General features: G+C 31.1%; 1 protein-coding gene across 7 annotated transcripts in view; it reads right to left on the bottom strand.

Moving 5' to 3' along the window:
- Positions 1-26,075, bottom strand: part of LOC145323275 (3',5'-cyclic-AMP phosphodiesterase 4C-like) — a 325,817-nt gene that overhangs the window by 43,810 nt on the left and 255,932 nt on the right. For 5 of the 7 annotated variants that reach the window (XM_080165721.1, XM_080165748.1, XM_080165743.1 and 2 more), the window contains 3 exons: positions 10,278-10,379; positions 6,772-6,932; positions 6,001-6,113 (listed from right to left, as the gene is read on the bottom strand). In XM_080165721.1, coding sequence (XP_080021847.1) covers positions 6,001-6,113; positions 6,772-6,932; positions 10,278-10,379 — 376 coding nt within the window. Of the gene's footprint in view, positions 1-392; positions 1,280-6,000; positions 6,114-6,771; positions 6,933-10,277; positions 10,380-16,959; positions 17,088-23,235; positions 24,814-26,075 lie in introns of those variants that run through there. The other 2 variants (XM_080165708.1, XM_080165714.1) reach the window with 2 other exon arrangements.

Below are 26,075 nucleotides of genomic sequence, written 5' to 3'. Positions count from 1 at the left end.
AAAAACACCACTCAAATAAATGCAAGAAACACAGCAATAAAATACATTTTTTTTTCTTCATTTGATCATACATGTTTTCCTTGCTCATTATTTTTATATATACACATTTCTAGCCAATTAATCCTTAGTTAAGAGTAATAAGAGAAATCAATTAATGTAACTGTGTGTAGTTCGAAACATTACTCTCCTACTTTTTATACTTTTTTAACACGAACAAAATCTTCCTATTTTTTCATTGAAGACATTAAATAGAATATAAATCAATCATATTAAATACCTAACCCCTTAGAATTATTTCTGAATGAATGGGTAAAAAAGAAAAAAATGTTGGAATTAAATAATTACAAATCTACAATGGATGACAGCTCGAGCACAAGTTTTAAAGGATTCCTTTTAGTGAGGAAGCAGACTCTTTGCTTTTCTTTTTCAATTGGGACAACTTGGACTTGGCGGAGAATACTCTGCTTGGCCGCGAGCTCTCCTTCGGCAGGATAGAGAGGGGAGAGGCGGCAAGCATAAATTCTTCAGGTATCTGTTCAGAGTTCACCCGGCTCCGGTAGGACGACCGGGATATTGAGGCTGACCGTCCTTGCCTGGCATGCGGTGGTACCGCCAGCCGCGAGGCTGCTGATACAGCAGACAGGCTGTGGGTAGCAGAGACACATGTGTGCGGCGGCGGCGGGCAGTCTTTGCTGTGCGGCGGCGCTGAGTTGGGATAGCGGTGGTGGCTGCCATGGCTGCTGTTATTATTGGCTTTACAACATGTATCATTACTAAAGCATTTGTCTCGTTGTTTTTTAGGCGGCGGTGGCGGCCACAGCCAATCCGGCGGCTGACCCCATGCTATGCTCTCCCCGCCCTCAGCGGTGCAGTTGTCAGCTATGTCATCCCCAATTTCATTTGTTATCTGGTGAAAATCTGAGCTGCCAGTCGACTGCGGCTGAACATCTGCAGACGCGCTCGGGTTGGGATCAGCTGCCGCGGCTGCTGAAGCACCAATGAAATTGGTGGATGGGTATGACTCTGAGAAAATTATATTGTCCTGGCTCCTGGACTCTGGAGGCGAGGTTCCTGAGCTGCACTCCTCCTCCACCTCCTGCATCCAGACAGGACTATAACAAACACACAGGCCAGGAGCGACAAGTAGCGCAGCGATAGCGATAATGTTATCACTCTATTATGGTCTTCAAAATAGGAGACTCATTACCTCACTATTACACAACATACACACACGCCTTCCTGGGGGTTGCAAATATTGAGACCTACTGATCAACCAAACCGGCCTCAGAAGACATGCGCAGGGGTAGAGATCTTAATGGGGAAGATGGAATTGGGGTGTGGGGATAAAGGGGTCACTGTTGGATAGAACAACAAGTCGGGGAGGTTTGTTAAATTCGGGGAGGTTGAGAAAATTAAGAGTATAAATGGGATGGTTATATTTAAAGAGAGATGGTGTATGAAAGAAAGAGAGAGAGATATATAGAACCCTCGCAGCTGATATAAGAGGCTGGGAGTACACACATAAACACACACACACACATAGAATTACACACACATACATACACACAGGAAAACTTGTTTTCTCCTCTATATATTCCCAGACACTTGACACTATCCAGGAAAACTAGAACGTGTGCTAAACCAAAACAAACTATTTGCCACTGAAACCTACCCAAATATTCAAAACCAAAACAAAAAAATGAGTAAATCAAATAAATAGACAAGCCATATATCCATATTTTAAAAATGAATTGAGATAAGATTAAACTAAACCAGGTTTATCCATTTTTGTAATAGTTGCATAACTTTAAAATATATGGCTAAGAATGTCTGCTAGAATAACCAACATACACTCAGACAAACACACACACACACACACACACATCCCTATATAAAATAATGTTTTATTTTTAAGTTTTTAAGCAATATAAAGATACAAAATGTGTAATAAAAAAGATTTATTTTAGTATTGCTAAATTTCATAAAATGATAAAAAATTTAAGAATTGTCTATCTAGACTGCGTAATGTGTTTGTCTGTGTGTTAGAAATTAGGGGTATGTATATATGAAGTGGAAAATGAAAAGAGAGAGAGAGAGAGAGAGTTGTATCTGTAGGAGAAGAAGAAACAAAGATATGATATCAGCTTAAATACGTCAAGGAATTAACTACGCAAAAATGGAGACTTTTTCAAGGCTAATCCAAATAAAGGAAATTCTTAATTCTAATTCTTAACTGTAATCCAAACTTTTTTCATGTTTACGTTTTTAAATTCAACTAATTCTATTCTTGAATACGAATTTAATATCAATTTACCTTAAAGATTATAGATTATTTATACAATAATCTTAAAATGTTTATAAAAATCTTTTTTTAACACCTATTACTTCAATTGTTAAAGCTTTCAACACTTATTCAAGTAATGTTTCTAATGTCCTTTTTAAATCACACGATTTGCTATTTGTGTGATTGTTGCTTCAATTACACAACAAATGCATGACATGAAGACCATCAAAATATAAATAAATGTAATAGTAGAGTATCTCAAAATTGTTATAGAAATGTTAAATGAATGGTTTGTAATTGACAGTTAATTTATAAATTAAGCTTTAGTAAATTTAAAATCTTGGTTCGGCTGCCTTTATTTGTTTCGATGGGCAAATCAAACCGAAACGACTTACAAATTTTGTATAAAGCTACAGCCAAAAAGGGTGCTTGCACCACCGACCCCCCCCCCCCCTCTATGTTAATCTTTAACAAATTCTTCTGGGCTCTAATCCTGCGGGGCCTTAGTCCCAATAGATATAATTCCTGTAGGTTCTTACTTAACCTAACATAACCTATTTTAAGCATCAAAGTATGGTTTTATACTAAAAGTTTGTGATTAAGAATTCAGATGTAATTTTAGGGAAACCGACTTCAAAAGAATGCAAAAAAAATCTGCAGCAAAGAATCCTTTTTATAAATACGGTTTCCATAGCCGAGGCTAGAAAAAAACTTTTGTATTTATTGTTCCTTTGTTTGTTTAGTGAATCTAGTAAGATAATTAGGTGGCCATATTGTATTTCAACACCAGGTAAAAGATAACATTACACATAATTACTTTTTGTAGCGAAGCTAGTTACTCTATAAAGAGATTTGATCGTAGTCCATCCGTCAAGTTGTCCCTATAGCTATGGTTTAAGCGTGCTTTTATTGGCTGCTATGTTAATTCATTTTACTAGATCATAAAAAAATATTGTGTGTATTGTTCCGTTTTTAATGCTGTAAGGGAAATTTGATTTCTTTAAAATTCGACGGCTCAACTAGTAACTAGTAATGCTTTAATCTGTCAGCCTATAATGATAAAGATTTGAAATTATTTATATGCTTCGCTACTTATATATGTTGTCATTCTTGTTTCACTCTTACTTGGTCCTTAGATTTAGAAATAAAGAATAGTTATTTCTCGTACTATAAACGACTTTCCGCGGATATAGAATGTACAATTATAAGATTAAAACTAGTTTTTTTAGCCCCTAGGTGCCGAAGGCACCGGCTAAAAACACTGGTTTTAATCTTATGATTGTACAATTTTATATTCGTAGAACGCTGGATATAATACGATGCTAGACATAGTTTTTTCGTATGGATGAGAACCGGTTCCTATCCACTGGATTCGAATGAATACGAGAAAGAATATTGATATAGATCTTGTTAGAATTATCAAATTACAGTTCTAATAAATACTGTAAAGGCCAGGGGGGGAGTGGACATTGGGTTGTAAATTACACTTGTACTCAAAGTTTTAAAACCGCGATGTCATATTCTTTGGCTCAAAAACTTTTGGTACTTTTAATGAATCTTAATTTGTTGGTTAAGAAAAATTATTGTCCAACCAATAATTTTAATAAATGAAGGGGGTAATTTTATTCATAATCATTGGAAATATATGTCAATTTATATTCCCTTAAGATCTAAAGGTTACATTAAAAAGTACTTTGTAACCAGAGATAACTAGAGTGTGTTTTTTTATGAGAACTTTTTTGAAAGCAATTTTACCCCACTTATAGTTATCAGAATTTAATGATTAATGGCTTTTTTTCTTCGTTTTTTAAGGCAATTAATAGAACAACAAAAATATATTTCAGTTTTTATTTTAAAAGTACAGTAAAATCTAAATTTCAAAACTTAGGTGTCAACATATAAAAATGGTTTTAGCGCATTTTTCTTAAAAAAATGGATTTTCTGTAGTCGATTTTGGGGGGCCAGTACTCCCTCCCTGGTTGAGATATGACCTTCAAACTTTGATATGTTCTAGTACATGTCCCTAATAGTATCTCTATAATTCACTATGTCCGTCCGTCCATCAGTCAGTCAGTCAGTCCGTCCGTAACGCTATGGGGGAAACGTGATTTTCTCGGCTCCTATTCAAGATAGACAGCTGAAATTTTTAGTGAAGATTCATATGACATATGCCCATCTAATCTATACATTGTTTTGTCCGTCTGTCTGTTAATTGGGGTGCTAGATCGATTCCTAGATTTTTACGTTTTTGTAATTTTCTCGATTTCTGTTCAAGATAAATGGCTGGAATTTTCAGGGATTGAATAAATTTAGATTTTACATATTTCGATCAGGTTTTATTTAGATGCCTTTATTGGTTGGGGTGCTAGATCGATTCCTAGATTTTTAAGTTTTCATGATTTTTTCAATCCCTATACAAGATAGACAGTTGAAATTTTTTTAGGGATTGAACAAGTTTACTTTATACATAATTCCACCTATTTTTATTAAGATACCTTTATTGGTTAGGGTGCTAGATCGATTCCTAGTTTTTCAAGTTTTTGTGATTTTCTCAACTCCTGTTCAAGATAAACGGTTGGATTTTTTAGTGATTAATTAAGTCAACATTCTTCATATTTTGACCAAGTTTTTTAAAGACTTACTTTTTTTTGGTGCTAAATCGAATTTTAGATTTTAACGTTTTTTCTTATTAGCTTAATGCTTCAAAAAAAACATAATACAATATACATTTTAAAAGGTTTCGTGATTTTTGTTATTGAAGTTTTTTATTACATACTCTATAGATCATTTCCAGTTGTCTATTTATAGTTTTTGAGCTTTGCTACTTATGGATGTTGTCATCCTTGTTAGCTCTATGTCTCAACTTTGAAGTGTTTAGCAGCCATTCTTGCAAAAGGTTGATTATTTGAGCACAAGAAAAATGCGCTAAAACCATTTTTAGATGTTGACACCTAAGTTTTGAATTTTAGATTTTACTGTTCTTTTTAAATAAAAACTGAAATATTTTTTTTGTTGTTCTATTAATTGCCTTAAAAAACGAAGAAAATAAGCCATTAATCATTAAATTTTGATAACTATAAGTGGGGTAAAATTGCTTTCAAAAAAGTTCTCATAAAAAAAACACACTGTAGATATTTAATTTCCTTGTATATACACATAGATCATAGTACTTGCTCATATGTTTACAATATTTATAGTACAATAAACACCATATTGACATATAGGTACAGGATTAGGTATATTAAAGATAAAAAACTTCCTAAAATTACTCAATTACGAAGCTTTTTATAGTGCCTGTAAAATTGATGCCATACTGACCTACCATTGGTCAATTAAAATGTATATTGGCCTGCCATTGGTAATTAAGTCTGTGTATGACGTCATTTTTTATAGGCACTATAAAGAGCGTCCTCAATTAGTCATTTAAAGGATTTGGTAAATTTGGACAAATTGTTAATATTGACAACAAAGCTTAATAAATTTTTGTCTTAATTACAAATAATATGTATGGTCTCAAGATAACTCAGGTATAGCTGGCCTAACAACCTACCTTGCTGGAGGCCATATCAGAGACACTCCTGTGTGTCTGTATGGTCTCAAGATAATCCAGGTATAGCTGGCATAACAACCTACCTTGCTGGAGGCTATATAAGAGACACTCCTGTGTGTCTGTATAGTCTCAAGATAATCCAGGTATAGCTGTCCTAACAACCTACCTTGCTGGAGGCCATATCAGAGACACTCCTGTGTGTCTGTATGGTCTCAAGTTGGTCCAGGCACCAGTCCAACTCCTCCAGAGTCTCCAGGGATATGCGCAGAAAGTTTTCATCTGAAATTATTTTAAAATTCAAAAATTAATTAATAGTTATTTCTCGCATCGTATTATAAACGGTTTTCCGCGGATATAGAATGTACAATTATGAGAATAAAACTAGTTTTTTTAGCCCTGAGGTGCCGAAGGCACCGGCTAAAAAAACTGGTTTAAATATTAGGATTGTACATTTTTATATTCGTAGAAAGCTGGATATAATACGATGCTACACATAGTTTTTTCGTATGGATGAGAACCGGTTCCTATCCACCGGATTCAAATAAATACGAGAAAAGTTTTTACAATCACAATAGGTGTTATTCTCTTATTGTGTCAAAACAAACACATAATACAAGAGTATAGTAGTAATAATGTAGCGAGTAGATGCTCATTGGCAAAATAAAGTCTATCATTTTAGATGACCGGACAAAGTTAGTTATAAAGTAAATACTTCATGGTTTAAAGGAACTAATTACAAAACATTTATAGAAGCCTTAATTATTTAGCGACTGTGTTTATTTTTTTTTCTCCACATAAATCATATTTCACTAACTTTTGCTATTTTAAGGAAATGAAAAAGAAAGTGGTTTAAGGGGATTTTTCATATTTTTCGGAAAGGCGTTTTTAAAGATCTATCGAAAAGTAACTTCAATACAAAGAATTAATGAAAACTTACCATTGACATTGGTTTGGTGAAAGTTTTGTTGATTATGTTGAAAGTTAGGCACATGATGAGTGGACTGTCCTACCATAGACTGATGTCCGACCATGGACTGGTGGCCGGCCAGAGGTTGACCTGCCAAGCTAAGCGCAGACGTGGAGGTGTTTCTTCGAGTTCTGAAACATTATCAATATTAATGTTTCTGTATTTGATTATTTTATATTATTATTACATAATTGCTTTACTTTGACTTCTTTTAAAAAAACTAAATTGTGAATATAACAATAAAATCTCAGTTACATAGCAGGTTCTCTTTATTCATTTGAATTTTTTATTCTTTTCAAAATATTTGTTGAGAACATATTATAACAAAAGTCGTCCTCCTTTAACATTTCTCTAAAATATTTTCCCAATATATAAGTTTTATATACATATATTTACAAATATGTAAGCTGTATATATTTATGTATATAGAGAATTTACCAAAAAAAAGCAAATGTTAAGAGACTTTTTAAAAAGGGTTTGAAAATTCTTTATATGGAAGCGGCAGGTAAACTGAAAGCTCTCTTTTATAGCGTTGCTTCTTTTAACAATAAAACATTTTGACAATAAAACATTTTGAAAATTAACATAATGGGGAATGGAAATAATTTAAAAGAAAAAGTTTTTGAACCATAGGTTTATTTATTTTGAATCTATGTATAAGCTTCATTAATTGACTACCAATATTCCTATAAAAATTTCAAAAAAACATATATCTAGTCGTATATTACGACGCAACAGTTGTAGAAAAGCTTAATATTTAAGAGACTTTATTCAGGTCTTTCAAGCTCTGTAATTGTCCAAGTTAAATGAAAAGGAAATTATAATGATCTTATTAATGTCAAACACACAAATACCAGGCCTTTGTTCCAAGAAATGTGGTACAACATTTTACATTTCATTTAAAATGTTCCATAAAAATACCACTTTTTCTATTTATGCAACAATGCTTTCCAAACCTTACATGTCAGTAGCTTACTATTGGTTGATTGATTTTTTCTTAAGCTTATTAATTTAATAGGATTACACACTGATCAACCAAGATCTTTTTTATCTACTAACACATAAAACTTATTACAAATTATTTTCTGTAGACGTTGCTGCAATAAAACCTAAAAGTTAACAAGTTGTCTCAGGAAGATGAACTGAATTTAGTTTCCGAAAGTGTGCGTAGCTTCCGCGTCCTATCTCAATATTTCCTACTAGCTAAAAAAGCTTCAAACTTCAAAAAAAAATCTAAATTTGAAAAATTAAAATTTTTGAATGTATAATGTATAAATCGTTTATACATTAAATTGCTTTTCCATTTGACCGGAGTCGCTGAAAATAGGGTCTGCAATAATTGGGTTATCTGCTGTACACTTTAGGAAACTAGGGCTCGAATAGGAAATTTATTTCAGCTGATCCTCAGGAAGGATGCAGTTTTCTTTGGCAGATTTCTATCATATTGTAATTCTAAAATCTGTATTGTGATTCTAAAATTTCGTTTTAAGGATTTATTGGGGATCTAGGGGTATCAGACAATGGAGGATAAACTGAAATACATCCTCAAGGATGATAAACAAAATTACCTCTTCTTTATATTAAAGTTAATGGTTGAAACGTTTTGACGCTACTAGTTGAAGAACCATCCAATCAAATTTTGATTGAAGTACCCAAAGTTTTAGACCAACGAATAGACTTTGAGTACTGAGTATAATGTAATTGTACAGTCATATGTCCCACCCCTCCCTGTGAATAAGAAAAGTACCTATGAAATACTTATGAACTTTTTAAATACTTTTAGTATGATTAGCAAAGGTAGGGAAGGTACAATGGACTGTAAATTATACTGGTTCCTAATGTACTATAGACACGCTCACTTATTTCTTGTAAATGAAGCAGAGTCGGAGCCTTTTCCACAAACAATTTCAATATACAGAAAGGGAAGGGGCTAATTTTGTTTAACATAATTAGAAGTGTACTTGCATATTGATCTATCGACCAAAGTCTTATTCCATTAGATCCCTGACTGTCACAGACGAGAAGGTGTACAGTAGAAACTCTAAAGCAATTTCTTTAGAACTGCTAAATTATGATTTACTATTCTTTTTCTTATCTAGAATACTGACCGTTGCAGTTGCCTTGTTATTAGGAAAAAATGATTAAAAAAAGTTTTTTAGAAATCAAGATGTAAAATTCTGTGAAGTCCCTTATAATTTACTTTTAGATCATTAAGGAAATTCTATAAAAACTCCAATTAATCTAAAAAACCTACCAAAAAATCCTTTTATATCTCTCATTTCGTTCTCAATTCTCAGTAAAAAGTACGAAATAATTATTTTTATCATGAATTGACTGAACAAACTAAGTTTTTACTGAAAAATTAATTTTCAATTAAAGTTTGAAAACTGAGTACTTATGAAATGTTTATGTAGCTTTCCATCCAATGAAAAAAGAGATTAAAATTCTCAAAGTTGAGGCTTAATTCATTTCTCTCATCTAGCAGTTTTAAAGTATTTTCTGAATATTTTTATCTCATTTTTAATTGATAATATAAGCAGCCAAACTTACTGAGTTTACCTATCCCCCTGCTAAATACCTAAAAACTTCTTAAAGTTCTCTTACAATACAATATCCTTACAACTGTACGATATAAAAGTAATCTGTTAATTTCAAAATTTGATGAAAACGCAAATTTATGCAAATCGATGCTTTAAAAAAATTCTGGTACTACTGAGGCTATACTATAGGACTAAGGTATAGCTCACCTGGGAGCAGGTACATTGGTAAGGGTGATATAATTATTTCTGGTACTACTGAGGCTATACTAGGACCAGGGTATAGCTTACCTGGGAGCAGGTACATTGGTAAGGGTGATATAATTATTTCTGACACTACTGAGGCTATACTAGAACCAGGGTATAGCTTACCTGGGAGCAGGTACATTGGTAAGGGTGATATAATTATTTCTGGTACTACTGAGGCTATACTAGAACCAGGGTATAGCTTACCTGGGAGCAGGTACATTGGTAAGGGTGATATAACTATTTCTGGTACTCTTGAGGCTATACTAGGACCAGGGTATAGCTTACCTGGGAGCAGGTACATTGGTAAGGGTGATATAACTATTTCTGGTACTACTGAGGCTATACTAAGACCAGGGTATAGCTTACCTGGGAGCAGGTACATTGGTAAGGGTGATATAATTATTTCTGACACTACTGAGGCTATACTAGAACCAGGGTATAGCTTACCTGGGAGCAGGTACATTGGTAAGGGTGATATAATTATTTCTGGTACTACTGAGGCTATACTAGGACCAGGGTATAGCTTACCTGGGAGCAGGTACATTGGTAAGGGTGATATAACTATTTCTGGTACTACTGAGGCTATACTAGGACCAGGGTATAGCTTACCTGGGAGCAGGTACATTGGTAAGGGTGATATAACTATTTCTGGTACTACTGAGGCTATACTAAGACCAGGGTATAGCTTACCTGGGAGCAGGTACATTGGTAAGGGTGATATAATTATTTCTGACACTGCGTAGGCTGGCAAGAATCTGGGCAAATGGTGTCACTATCAAATCTTCTCCATGCCTGTAAATAAGAAATAATTAATACAAGAAACATTAGCAATAAACCTAAATTATAATAATTAAATCGTTTTTGTAACAAAGTTCTTCATTACTATTTCAAGTGAAAATAACTGTTCTTAGATCTAAACATTATGATTCTTTAAATAATTTGAAATTCATTTTTTGAAATGATTTCAAAAAAATGTATAAAATGAATAACGAAATAAGCATTAATGATGAATTCTGATAAAAAAAACAATTATGAAATAAAATAACATTTCATGATTCTGTTGGTATTTAGATAATAAAGTACTATGGTAGGGTATAATTATCATAATTTCATTCAACTATTAACAAATCAATATTAGTAATTGTTTTATAGCAATGCTACTTTATAAGTATCATATTCTAAAAAAAATAATTAGAATTTGAAATAAAAATCGCATTATAATTACTCCTTTTTTATATTCTATTTTTTTCTGCTACTTTTTTGAGACCACTAGTTATGACCTATGTTTCATTGCTATTACGGAAATATGCTCATGGAAATAAGCTGTAGAGAAAATTTGCTTTTGAAAATACATAGAAAACTATTATGGATATCCTCTGATTTTACAACTCATCAATACGACATTAGCAATATGGATATTGAACTACTAATGAGAAAAGTGGATATTTAACTACTTCAAGGATATATGTGTGGATACTCAACTACTATTGGGGAAATCGTGAATATTCAAATACTGTTGAGCCCTAAATCATATACAATTTTGACAATACTGTCCTTGTTAAATATCAAAATTACGCCTTATTGTTAGAATATCGACATTTCAAGGTATAAAATATATGATTACGTATTCTAAACATTTATACAAATACTTTTAATAATCAGTTATAAAAAAGTACATACTTAATATTATAACGTACAAAAAACAAGTCTACAAGGATATATAGAACATCTTGAAAAATATCATACACAGAAATTTAATTTTCCTTCTTTTTCCTTTTGTATTTCTAAGCTTCAATTAACTCGAATATTATCAAATAATGGCCAAAATACACCTAAGGCAATGAATTTGGGACTAAATAAATATATTTAATACATTTAATTTACATAGTTTTCTTTCTTTGATACCTTCAAATGAACGTCAAAACAAATTTCAAACAAAATTCCATTTAGGTTAAAAATTTTAGAAGCAAAGCTACTCATAAAGTTATGTTGTTTGTTTAGTCTGTTCTCGATTGATGTGCGTTATTGAATGACACCATATGGAGCCTTTTTTTTAGGTTTGTCTAAAATTGGAAATTCATGGGTTTTCCTTGAAAAGGAATCATTAATGGCAGAAAAGGTAACGTTAAAAATTAATTGATACAAGTTATGCCTCTCCCCATATGATTATCAAACATTGTTGTTTCTTTAGTGTAAAGCACAAAGCCGTGGGTTTAGTTTCAAAGTTTCAAATGCAGAAAGTTGAGACAAAAGGAGCGAGGAAAAAAGTGTAATATTTTTTTCTGTAAGAAGATTTCAGAAGTTTTGGAACAATCTCTTTTTTTACACTTAAAGCAATCGTAATCAACCTATTTTTATGATACAAAAGCATTTTTTTTACTAGAAAGCCACAATTATTTCTTGAATACCAAAATCTGAACCAACAAATCAAAATTAGAATTGTTTTTGGGCAGAAGGCATTTCTGGAGAAAAAAGATTCTTCCTAGTTTAATCTCCCTGAGAAAATATTAACAAGGATGACAACATCTAACAAAGCGAGGCTAAAAAAATTAGGCAAAGGAAATGGACTGTTCTATCGTCCCTTGAAAAATAATAAAAATAAGGTTTTCTTTTGATGATTATAAACCTTTAAGAAGATGCTATGCACATTGTATGTCATTCTCTTGCTTCATATAAATTATGTTGAAATGTAACACATTTGAAACATATTACAAAATAAAATCTGTATATATTCTGTAATTCATATTTAGCCTAGGATTTATTAAGACAGATTATGACAAATGTATGTTCATGAGTGGCTGAGCGAAAAGAGAAATGGAATAGACGTAACTTTGGGGTTAACTTTGATAAAAAGAAAATATAGATTTTCTATTCTTGTCATAGAAAATCTATATTATTCAGATATTTGTCATACACACACGTACCTGCGAAGGGAAAGTTCAATTACAGACTACAATTTTTCACAATTTCCTTTTTTCATAAATATTCCCTATTTTTTATAGTAATATTTTTAAAAGCGAAGCTTTTCTATAATTATTAAAAGCGAAGCTTTTCTATAATTAGGGTCGGTCCGTCCGTACGTCCGTCACGGATAGCTTTTTTTCGTTAATTTAGACATGTTAGAATTGTCCTATCGATTTCAAATTTTGCATGGTGATTCATTTAGTAGTTAGGTACGATTTAGAAAGCGTAGCAACTCTATAATCATTACCAAAATATCCGTACGTCCATTTTAAACATGTTGATTTTTTAAATTTTTTAAATAGTTTTTTTCGTTAATTTAGGCATGTTAGAATTGTCCTATCGATTTCAAATTTTGCATGGTGATTCCTGTAATAGTTAGGTTCAAGATAGAAAGCGTAGCAACTCTATAATCATTACCAGAATGTCTGTACGTCCATTTTAAACATGTTAATTTTTTTACATTTTTAACAACAAATTTGTATTTGACCTAATTATCCGATTGGTCTGATTTTTACAACAAAGTACAATATTATAAGCGAAGCAACTCTATAATCAAGTTTTAAAAATGTAAGTATGTCCATAATCATTATCCTGTATCAAGCAGTTTTTTAACAAATTTACTTACAATTTTGCTTTGACTCTTATACATTCGCATTCTGATTATTCAGTTCTGACATTATACAAATGTTAATGTCCGTTTGTCGTACCGTTTCAGAGCTTCGCTTTTATGGATGTTGTCATCCTTGTTTTTAAACAATTACCAAAAAGACATGAAAAACTTTTGATCATTTCAATGCCTAATTTCATTGAGTTTTATTTTTGTAAATTTAACTATATGAAATAGGGCTGTTTATTACACTAGTCCCCAAAGTTTTATAAAAACGTTTTCTAATTCGTTGGCTTAACAACTTTGGGGACTTATTAAATTTTGATTGCTTAGTACATTAAGTTGAGCGTCCAAACGCTTTAACCACTAATTGTAATCTACAGAAGGGGTAATTTTTTGCATCATGATTAGGAATGAACATCAATTTATCGGCCATTGTCTTATCCCTTTATATCCCTGGTACAGTACACTCTTGACAAATGAGCCAATATAAATCATATCTAGCTCCTTTAACTAACCTCTTTTTATGCAATAAATATTTCATTTTGAGTTATATGTACAGTATTTATACAATATTTTTTTTGAATATTCAAAACAGTTTTCATTTTCTTCACTTTTTGTTTTTTCTCCAACTACTTTATCCCTTAACCGAATACTTTGCTTGTAATTTTAAGCAGCTTTGCTATTATTGGATGTAATAATTTTTGTTATTATTTGAATAGGAATGAATAGAAAAGCTATAAACCATACTATCAACCTTGATTATTATTTATTTAGGTACATCACATTTACTACTTTGTTAATTTTTTTGAACATGCAAAGCTTTTCCATGTGAAATGACTTTCCTCACTCCGTCTCTCAAACTGTATTTTTGTAACTTTAAATTTAATTGCATGTTCATCTTGCAGTCGAACAAACTTTGTTGTCCTTTATCTATAGATCCTTAATGAATGATTAAACAAAACACATAGTGACATGTCTCAGAAAAACGCCACAGTGAAAGACGCCATGATAATTCCTTTTTCATATATATATTTCTATGGACAAATATGTTCTTGATTATTATAATTTATATACAACATTTCCTTTTGCCTTTTATGACATGAAAAAGAATATACAATGTATATAAGTAATTCTGTAATAGGTACTTGATATATAATTTGGGGAAATGTGTTTTAGTCATGAACTTACAGTAGACTTTATCATTTTATAATCATTATAATGCATTCTCATTCTATTATGAATAATATTTAGACTTTGGGGTGGTCATAATTTTAGAGATTATGTAATCCAAATATCCAGAAACTGCCTTGAAAGCTAAAATCATATCTTATCATATAGGAAACAAGCTAAGTAGCTAGATGTTTTCTTCCATTTAATAATATCAAATACATTGCTAAGTTATTGCTATTAATCATTTCATTTGTTTCTTTAAGCTTATCATGATATTTCTAGGTTTTCCTAATCTTACCCAGAAACTTGACTTGCCAAATCTTCACAATAATCATCACGCATAAATAAAAAGCAATGAAGCCTTTTATAGTGAATATAACAATGACTTAATACTGGCCTACCATTTTTAAAGTACATCACAAAAATAATCTTATATGTAATTTAATTCCCCTTATAAAAGATTTAGGATCTGTAAAAGAACATTTTGATGTTAATAATTGATATCTAAAAGGTTGAGATAAAGTTTCTGCCACTTTCACTTATTTTTGATTAGATTAATTATATTTTTTACAGAGCAAAACTGTTAGTTTTCTTTCGTGTTAATTTTTTTGCATAAGGATTAAAAACTTTTGCATAAAATATTAATTCAATACAATTAAAAGGTTTAAAATCAAAACGACCCCTATTGAAACAATGAACTGATAATGTTTAGTAAGTTTTCTTCGTTTATTCTGTTGAACGAAAAACATTCAGCCTTAGCTAACAAACATCTTTTAAAATATTATACATGCCTTTTTATTAATGGTAGATGTATTAATCCGCTAAACCCAGATTTAATTTATAATTATAAATAATTGCATTATAAGTAAAGCGATTAGACTTATTACAATTCAAAATAAATTTCTTTTATAACCCACAATAACTGACTTAAACATTCTAATAATTATCAATATACATATATTACAAAAAGGATATTATTATTATACTGCAATAATCAGTAAAAGTAAAGATATACTATAGCTTAGTGCTATGTTTTACAGTTGGGCAACAGAGCGAAAATTTGGCTGCTTGTAAATAAGGAGTGAAAAGTACACTTTTATGTATTTTATGTGCATTTACATTGGCCAGGCATTTAAAAAGACTTCCATTGTGTCTTAACTTATAGATTCTCATGTCTTTTTATTAGGAATATGATTACATCATAAATTTCCCAATATTGGGGAGGAGATAATTACTATCAATTTTTTGTTATTCTAAGAAAAATTAAGTTGCCCGCCCGACTATTGTACATGATGTTACTATGTTTCATACATAAATAAATGATGCATTACGTTATTCATATTCAGGTATTATCAATATATTATATGTACAAAATAAAAGAATGTTAGTAGCATATTTTAGGTAGCAATGCCTCTCTGTAAGTTTGAGCTATCTGTTTGTCTGTTGGTAAAATAGGAAAGGGGGTGTGCTTGCCTAAATAAAAAAAAATAAGTTGAATGGCAAAATATAAGAAAGAAGGCAGAAAAAGAGGGGACAACTGGCTGTTTATTACACTTGTCCCCAAAGTTTTATGTAACGTTTTATTATCGTTGGCTTAACAAATTTAGGGACTTAGTGAATTTTGATTGGTTGATTCATTAAGTGTTCAAACGTTTCAAGCACTAAATGTGATCTACAGAAAGAGTATTTTTTTGTATGATTATTGGGGATGTATATCAATTTATCGGTTATTGTCTTATTCCTTTAGATCCCCGAGAAATTAATACATGGTATTTGAATTGATTTTCTGAATGGAGTGATATGAAATTCTTTGTTGTGGATAATCTAGAAAAGAATTTTGAAGAAATGTGTAATTTCCGTTTCCATATATAAATATGTATAAACTATACCGGAGTTCATTTAAGTTAGAAACTTTTTCTATGGAAAATTGATATACATTTATTTGAAGCTCTTTCTGGTGCCTACAAAAATGACGTCATACAATACAAATGACCGATCATAGGCCAATATACAGACTAAATTATCAATAACAATCCACAGTTTAATTGACAAAAGGGAGGCCAGTATGACGTCATTTTTTATAGGCACTATAAAAAGCTTCAAATTATTTATTCTACATTATCCTACTTCATTTAATTCATTTAATAATATTTTCTTTAAATAGGTATATCTATCTAAAAAATATTTATATTTTTTCATGACATCTTAAATTGGGTTACCTATTTGTTTTTTTCTTTCTATGCTATGTATAAGTGGTTTTTGATGTCAATTTTTAAATACACTTTTTACTTTTTCCCTCAATGTGCCTTTTAAGCATCGAATGTCCCACTCTTTACTTGTCAAACATTTTGTATATAAGGAGGGTTGGGTAGTTTTTAGTTTGTTGCTTAAAACTTTAGTTCAGGTTTAGTTAGATTATATTGGATACAGGACAACTCCGCAGTGATTTGGCACCGCAAGTGTAGACGACTCAGGATTATGGCCCCCCATGAGTCAAAAAAATTCTACAAACAATTTCTAAGTTTTTATAATGAATTCAAAAATAAGGGGGAGAGGTGGGGAGTTCAACTCAACAGACAATTCAAGGGAAAAAACCCAATCTTTCTATATATTTTTTCTTCAACTTACTGAACAGTTAGCTTCTCCCAGAAGCTGCGTCTCTTCTTGATCCTGAGCACCGAGGTGGAGAGGGTCCTGGAGAGGGAGTGTTCTCTGATCAACTTCAACCTGGCCGTCTGAACTCTGGTCTCTGCAGTCTGGCACAGGTTACAGCATATCCATGTAGTTCATCATAATTTGCTTTAAAAGTATAATTTTACACATAAGATTCATTTATTCTAAGATAGCAGAACTATTTTTTTTATGCACAGCATAAATATTTCCTTGCATTACCTTTTTTTTGTACATTTAAGAACTTAAAGTACGTTTATTTCTTCATATTCACGGTATAATATTTTATGTTCTAAAATTAAAATATTTTCAACAATTTATCTTCTTTATCCTATCCTCCTTTCATCTAAAAATATTTTAAAGTTCTAATTTAATTATCTTGCAAGAAAGTTTATTCGATTATTTTAATTCATATACAGAAAGTATCCAAGAAAAAGAATACAACAAAATATAATTTATTTAAGAACTATAAGTTAGAAAATGAGTATTTTTAATTTAGGCTACTAAACACAAATTTTGCTTTACCTTTAAGATGACCTATTTTAAATTTAAAGTTCTTAAATCCATACGCCAGATTAATTTTAGAGGCATAATTGTTTTACACTCCTGATAGCTCATTTTCTTCAAATATAAAAGCAAAAATTTAAAGATTATTTTGTTCTTTAAATTTATAATTCAATTACAATTTTTTAGATTAGAATCGAAGTGATTTTAGTGACAATTTAAACAAAACTCAAAGACATAATAGTATGTTGAAGGTCAATATTGGTTTATAAATATGAAGACATTCATCATATCATAAAAATCCAATTTTTCTTTTGTTAAATCATGTGTAAAGATGTCTATTCTTTCATAATTCCTTTTTTGCAGAAAATATATAAACGCGGTGGAAAGCGAATGAACCTAATATTAGGAACAGATACATTTATTCAGACTTTTTTTTTTATATCTTTGGAATGTAACATTTATTCCAGTATGGCTTCCAAACCGATTAATATCTGCTGGATTAGAAATTCCTCTCAGCCAAACACAAAAATGATGTATAGCATCTTAATTATAGACAATAATCTACCATAAAATAAATAAAAATCATAAAATTAATTCTAGTTATCAAAACTGGTGTTAATCTTAAAATTAATTATAGTCTGTAACACTCCAAAACAAAATTTTCTTTAAAGTCAGTGGGGTGTGGTAGGGGGTGTCAACGCTCTAAGTTTGTCTAGTTGGAAATGCCTGCCTTTCCCTTTTTTCATCCCCAAATGGTTCCACACCCCTATAATGAATTGCTGTGCCCGCTGTGTTTATAATCTTAATTGAAATGTTAGAATGTATATCTCTGTCTCTGTCTAATATGCCAAGACGTAGAGATATCTTCTCTCAGAGCCTAGGAATTCAATTTTCCACCAACAAAATATAAATTGTTATACAACCACTGAAGAAAAAATGTTTTTTTTTATCATATTGAAATGCAGCTACTCTTTATTTTAATAATAATTGTTTGATCTAGTTATGCGACTGAGCATGAAGTATCCAGGGCTTTGTACTTAAAGACATGAAACTAAAAATGAAATAGCCTAAAACTTTTCTGGGACCTATGTGATGATTTTCTAAAATTGTTAACGGGATCGGTTATGTAGTTCTTGAAGTCTTCAGCTTAAGACAAAACTTAAGTTTTTTGTCATACCTTTTATCATTAAAGCCTGTACCATTTCAAGATTTAATGTTAACGTTCTTACTTAAATCCTTTTATAAAAATGCAAAAAATATTTCAAATTTTACTCCTGCCCATGCTCTAATATATCATTTTATTATAAAACTAGCGGCTACGGGGTATTTTTATGAGGGGGGGGGGGGGGGGGGGGTCGACCAATTCACCAATTTTTAATTTTGGTTTAAATCTTTTTTTAAAAATTTAGGAGAGGGGTGGTTATATGTATTAGGGTTATTTCTCTGGGAAGGGTGTTGGTAAACTCCCCCAAAATAGCCGTAAACCTCCCCAGGACTTATGTGAAGCTACACTATAAAGGAGAAACCTATCGGTTCAGCGGTTAGCGATATCCTTTGGTACAGACAAACAAAAGACAGACAATGATCCTTTTACTTTATTACCTGGATTAAATTGTGGAAAGAAAACTTAAAAAGTACTTTGAGTTAAATTGTGCTTGTTCGAGACCATTTTCACAAATAATTTATTATCAACCCAACATATATATATATACTAATCAGGGAAGCAGAAGTAGGCAAATTAAAGATCAATAAAACATTTACATAATTATCATCAAAGTGTAAAGTCATAGGATGTTTGCATGTAAAATCGTTTTAAGGGAGGTTTCAAATGTAGGTTATTTAGATAGGGGAGTACCCTTGATGGCATGGCCTAATTGAAAAATTTCACCTTCAACAAAAAATTGCAATTGCAACCCCTTCTTGGGGCGAAACCATCAGTCTACAAAAAGGCAAATACTTAAATTTTGGGAAAATAAAATTTCTCACATTAATCTATCTCTTAACCCCTGTTACTAATATATAGTTCTCGTTTACAAAATATTTATTTAAGAAGGACAATAGAAGTTTTATTTTTTTCTTGGTAACAACAAAACACAGAGAGCAAAACCCAAATACATTTATTTTTGTGTTTTCCTTTGTAGATTACATTTTTATTCATATTTACATATTAAACTTATTTTTTTTTCAATTAAAACTTTCAAATGAAATATTTTCAAAGAAACGGTAAATCTTCAGTATTACAAATAGCTACTCTATAGTTATAAAATTAAAAATATTTTGTTCCTGCGCTTGTTCTAGTGTTTTTTTTTTTAAATTACTATATAACAATTTACTGTTCTCATACCATCTGTAATACTGTTAACTTGATATTCTTTACGTTAGTGACGTAATTATCCTTATTTTAATTAGCAATGAATGTAAACAAAGTGTCAAGATACTTATTTTGACTTAATGACCTTATCTTCCATGGAAAAGAAGGTGAACTGTTTCTATCTCACAACCCATAACTTATAAAAGCTTTGCATTAAAAACTAATATTATGAGAGATGATACATGTATAGAAAAAAGTTATGTAATATAGTTTATGTAAATGTACTTAGGCAAAATCATTTAGTCCTATTGAAAAGACTCTGCCATCCCAGGGATAATGGATAGACAAATGAAGATAAATTAATCTTCCAACCATTCAAAATACATTAGGCTGAACAAAATAAAATATTTCTTGATAACGCCTCTTAAGGGGCGTTTCGTCGTATTTTCACAGTAGCCTTTGATATGTTATGTTATGTTAAGTTATTTTAGGTGATTGGCCCGCAGGGTTAGAAACTCCCGCAGGGCCTATAAATAGGAGAAAAGCTACTATGAAAATTCAACGAAACGTCCCTTAAAAGGGACTAAACTCAATATTTCATTTGAATAATACAGTTTGAAAACATTGACAGAAAGAATTATGCAAAAAAAATCAGTAAATTTTTTATTTACCTATCCCTTGAATTGTGGTGCTAACCAAAGATATTGAAATAGAATAAATAAGGTTACATGCGTCACTAGAAAACATACCATAAATTGAGTTTAGACGAAATTAAAGGAAAAAAACAAGGATGTTAATATTCAATTCTAGTAACTAAGGTAAAATTTTAAATTAATAACCAAAGCAAATAGCCATAAATACATTTAAGAAAATGTTTTTTTTGCAAAACATTAAGGTTTAAGTTATCTAATTAATCAATTTTCAGGAATTAAAAGATAGGCATGTAGGAAGAAAAAAAAACTAAACATGCCCAAGTTACTTTTGTCTATTTTGGCATAATTTGAAATATAACTCGAAAGTAAATGACTTAATGAACCCATATAACCCTTTTTAACTTTTTTTTTTGGCAAAGTGATCAATCATTTACCCATACCTGTAACACTGGCAAAGGTGGATGGAATAAAATCTATTGAGAATAGAAACTAATTACAGAGAAAAGTTTACTTTACAAAATTAAATTCAGTAACCGCATCATTTACTTATTAACAGCAAAAGCTCTCTACAAGTTAGGTTTAGTCAATTTTCTGATTGATCTGCTGACCGTTACTTATATACCGAGATTTGTATGTGTATAATGTATATGTGCAAAAAAATTAAGCAGAAAGGTGTTATTAGATCACACTAAAATAAATTATGTCATTGGAAGCAAGATATACTAAAAAATTTTGTCCTTGAATATATTTTACAGGTCCATTTATTCAACAGACCAAATACTCTGCTACGATTGAACTTATAGATCCTTGTTACTTTCATTTCACTGTAAGTATTCGTGTGTATGAAATATTCAAAAATTAAAAGTAAACATTTTCGGGTTTCCAATTGGATTAGAGTACATTTAACCATTTACATTTGAATTTGCTATAAAGACATAGATATAGGGTTAGGTAAATAGAAGAGAAGATAATTAAGCACAGTACTTTGACGCTTATTACTTTTTGATAATTTATTTTTAGTATGGCTTTCTTATCGTTGAGCTTGTTAGTCGTTTAAAAGAACGTTTGGATCATAGAGAGAAAACAAAGTGGCGGGTTTAGTCGTATTTTCACAGTAGATTTTGAATAGTTATTTTAGGTAAGGTAAATGTTAATGGTTGCCCCGCAGGGTTATTATTTTGGCCCCGGATGGTTAGAGACCTCCGCAGGAGCTAGAAATAGGAGAAAAGCTACTGTAAAATACAACAAAACTCGATACTTCGTTTTCTTTCAATGATCAGAACTTTTTACATGTAACATATGATACTCCATCTGTTTTTCACGTCAATGGATTATGTCATTCTTGCTTGCCAAGTTTCTCCAAGGACTTTTGTGTGTTTGTGTATGTCTGTTTTTATGTGTGTATGTGTTTGTATGTGTTTGTGTGTGTGTGTTTGTATGTGTATGTGTGTGTGTGGTATGATAAGTTTGTGCGGGCAAATTATATAACGGTACATGTCAGGAAAATAGAAACTATCAACAAATTTTATTAAATTGATAGGGAATAAAAGAAAAGCCACCTGACTTATTTTGAGCCTATAAGAATTATTTCAAAAATAATTAAAAGCTCAAGTAATCATTTTGCTTTTAACAAATTGCTACTTTGCAGCTATCATGAAAAATTACTTTCTTTTTTTTATAGAAAAAAAAAACAAACTTTTCAGGATCTAAAAAATATAAGTTCTATCAATTGCTAATTCTTTATCCCTGGGTGCAACGTTTGTAAGCAGGAATATGAGGGCCTGTTTGTTTATATGACTCAAGTGTCAATTCAAATAAGAAAATATTTCTTTTAAAATAGCAATGTTTTTTTCCAACCCTTATGTAAAGTATCTTAAAAGCAATAATCAATTTAGATTGGAAATATTATTTTAAAATTGTCTGAATTTGTCTTCTTTTACTGTATATTTTTTTTCAAAATTAGAAGCTATTACATATTATAGTAAATATTGTTCTAGTTGGTTTAAAATCACTCCTTTATGCTAGAGAATGTTTTGACATGAACTAAGTACCAATCCGATATTGGAAAATTTGATTTTAGCACAAGCAAACAAACAATAATCAAAAACCTGCCCTGATATAAATATGTTGTTTCAAATAGTGCAGCTTATCTATAGCTAATGTTTTTCCGGCTGTCTATCCTTTAAAAATAATAAAGAAGTTTCTTTTAAGAGAATTTAAAAAAAGTTTTATAGGAGTCTTTCTATAAACTAGACTGGTAAATCTTGTTCTATTATAAATCTGTCCTTGTTAATGCAATTAGGTGAAGGTTAAGATTTAACTAAATTATAATAGTCATACTATTTTTTAAAACTTAATCTAACTAAAATCTAAAATTCAAAATATTATGACAACTTTAAAGATATCATTTTAAAATGCCAAATTCAAAATTAAATTTGAATGAACAATATGAAACTAATTTAAAGTTTTGGATTTTAAATTTGATTACTCTACAATTTCATCTAAAATTACTATTAATATTGTATATGTTCATTTTGAATCATCAAATATTAAAGTGCTCTGCCATTAATCTCTTATTACCTTAGATTAAATATTAAAATGGTTCTCTTTGGGCAATATTTTATAATATTTCTTTCAAAAAAGGAAAAAATCTTAGTTACTGTTCAAAACCAATTTAAATATTATTATGTTTGTTATTTTAGGGCATGAAAATATGTCTATGAAGACTTATTATTTAAGAATCATTTCTACATGGATATGCACCGGCAGTATTTTAGGATCTGATTTGTTCCTACTGATTCCTCTCTGAAGGGGTGGTCTTCGTTTTCCTGTCTCAATAGGTGGTGATTCACAAGGTTCTAGAGAAATCTTGATATTTGCAGTACCTCCTCCATCATGAACTTCTATGGTTTGCTTCTTATTAGCCTTTTCTCCACTAACTTCAGACTTTGGAGCTTCTTTTTGCATAGTGGTATCACAAGATTTGATATTTGAGGTGGGGATAGCTAATGATTTGTCTATTAAGTAGAATTTGTTTGAATCATAAGGAGGAGTGTAAACTGCAGCCTTGTCTGTAAAATCATCAAAAGGTTTAGTTGGCACTGTTTCAGGTTGGTCAGTTTTTGGAATATCAAGATCTTTATCTATTTCAGTGCTGAGGTCATTATTATCTGAAGGTATTTGACCCCAACCTATTTTTGGAGACGGAGGTACATTGGGACTGCAGGAGGTTGAGGGGAATGAAGATACTAATTCAGATGAGTTTATTGAATCTACTTTAGTATTTGTGAAACTAACAGATTCATCTTGATTTTCACTATTATAATTTACAGCCAGCTGAATGTTACTTTTAACTTGGATTAATTCAGGATGCTGGTAGCTATTAGATTCTTGTTGTATAATGATTGTCTCAGATAATTCAGATTCTATAGGTTGATTTACATCTTTATTATTTAAAGAATGAATTGGTGTAGTAAATTGGTTATTGATTAGTAAGGTCATGTCTTCATTAAGATTTCCAGGTACACTTCTGCTTATTATCTTCTCCATCAAAAAACCGCCTGGTATATATTGTGTTGATAGATATTCCTGAACAGATTTTTTCTTGTTCTTGGATATAGGACAGTCATTAGCATTATTATTTCCATTGTTCTGTTTGTGTATAAGGGTTTTTGTATCATTCGAATCTCTATTAGAATCCTGTAAAGAATTTCTTTTTGGGAAATGTAGGGAGTTTCCTTCTGGTAAGGATATCTTTAGATTTCCTACTGATGGGCTGATATGAATATGATTATTGATTGAAGGACAGGTAGGTTCACTCTTAGGCTGTCTACAATCAACCAGATGATCAGGACAGGAAATAGTCATTTTGTTTGTCAATGAATGGTTATCAATCCTAGAATTTGTTGCTAATACCTCATGATTATCACTTGGGGTTTGGCCTATAGTTGAGTAGGTTAAGGTACATCCAGCTTTGTTATAGTTAACTATTCTTGAAGTTGGATCAGTAAGATGACTTGGTTCTGATAAACTAGAACTGTTTTGGCAGCTGCTTGAGCTCTTCTTTCTACTTGTCTGACTGCCATCCTGGCAGCCATTGGTCAAAATTTGACAGCAGCAAGGCAAAGGACCCAGGTGGGAGACAGAAACAGTGGCAGCTGACTCACCTGACTCTCTCCTTATCTCTGTGGGGTTCAGAGACCCTCCACAGGACGGAAAACTGACAACACAACCCACACTGTTGCTGTAGGGGGTCTCACTCATAATTTAATATTAAATCATTGCTTTTCTTCCCTCCTAGGAAGAGCTAGTATCACTCTATATGCATTCTTTGTTCATTTTTAATCTGAATAACAATGTAATTTTCATAATTGCCTAATTACTATGCAAAACACCAACAAGCTACAATTTAAAAAAATATTGCACAAAGTAATTCACAATTTTGGAAAAAAATGAAACTATTCAATGAAATAGTTTGAAACTTGTTTCAAATATAAATTGAAAGATTAAAGTTGTCTACCTCATGTAAAATATTGTAACAAATTCATTTATCAACATCATTCTCTTCGTAAAATAGAAACCTTTTTTGAAAGATATAGAAAAATATTAAGTTTGTTATGAATAATCAACCCATTTAAGTTCCATTAAAAATATTTATTAATCTATATAATATTTTATTAATTTAGGAATTGGGACCTACCATATAAAGTTTTTAAACAATTATTTCAATTTAGAACACACCCTGCTGTATATTGTGATTATACTAGCCGCACTATATTTATCCAGGGCAATGCAAAATGCATTTTTCTGCAATTCAATATTCAACTTTTACAATTTACCAGTTACAGTTGAGCTTCAGTGTTCAAGAACTCTATAGAAACAAGGATGATTGTGTAGAACTTTATCATATAACTAGCGGCTTCGCCCCTAGCCTCTAGGGGCTTTGCCCCAAGAGGTGATAAAAAAAAATTATGGCGAAAATCGTAAAGGACCATGGAAATCTCCTTCAAAAAAAAAAAAAAATTGGGGGGGGGGATTTTTTGGTTTTTAGGGGGGTTGGGGGTGTCCCACCCCCCAAGAAAATAGCTTAAAACCACCACAGGACCAATAGGTAGATACCCTGAAGAGTAGAATCCGATCGGTTCATTGGTTATGGAGATCTTAAGGGACAGACAGACAGACGGAAAGACAGACATCGTTCTACTTTGTATTATAGATATACTAAGATAAAGAAATTTAGCTTTACCCATACAAAAAAAGTAGTTTTAGGTAAAAAATTTAAAATTAGAACTTATTACTTTTCCTTACTTTCTGACATTCATATATTTGAATTTAGATTTAATCATGTGCTTAAGTGGTATGTGAAAAGTGCATTAAAAATAGTTCAAATAACACTATTAGAATAGCTTTGCAATTTTAATAATCATGCAATCCACCCCTCAATCTAACCAAAAGTAGTTACAATACATCAAAAATTCCCCACAAGAGGGAATAAAAGCACAACACTTGCAAATACAAATAATCCTCTGTTTTATAATTTATTTGTAGAGCCTAGTATTAATGGTAAAATTTAGATATTATTGGCTGGAAAGTTTTATTTGTAT

This window comes from Acartia tonsa, chromosome 1 (assembly GCF_053477335.1).
Source record: "Acartia tonsa isolate MP-2025a chromosome 1, ASM5347733v1, whole genome shotgun sequence".
NCBI classification, from domain to species: domain Eukaryota; kingdom Metazoa; phylum Arthropoda; class Copepoda; order Calanoida; family Acartiidae; genus Acartia; species Acartia tonsa.
The sequence above is the reverse complement of the archived record's forward strand: the minus strand, read 5'-3'. Positions and strand labels throughout refer to the sequence as shown.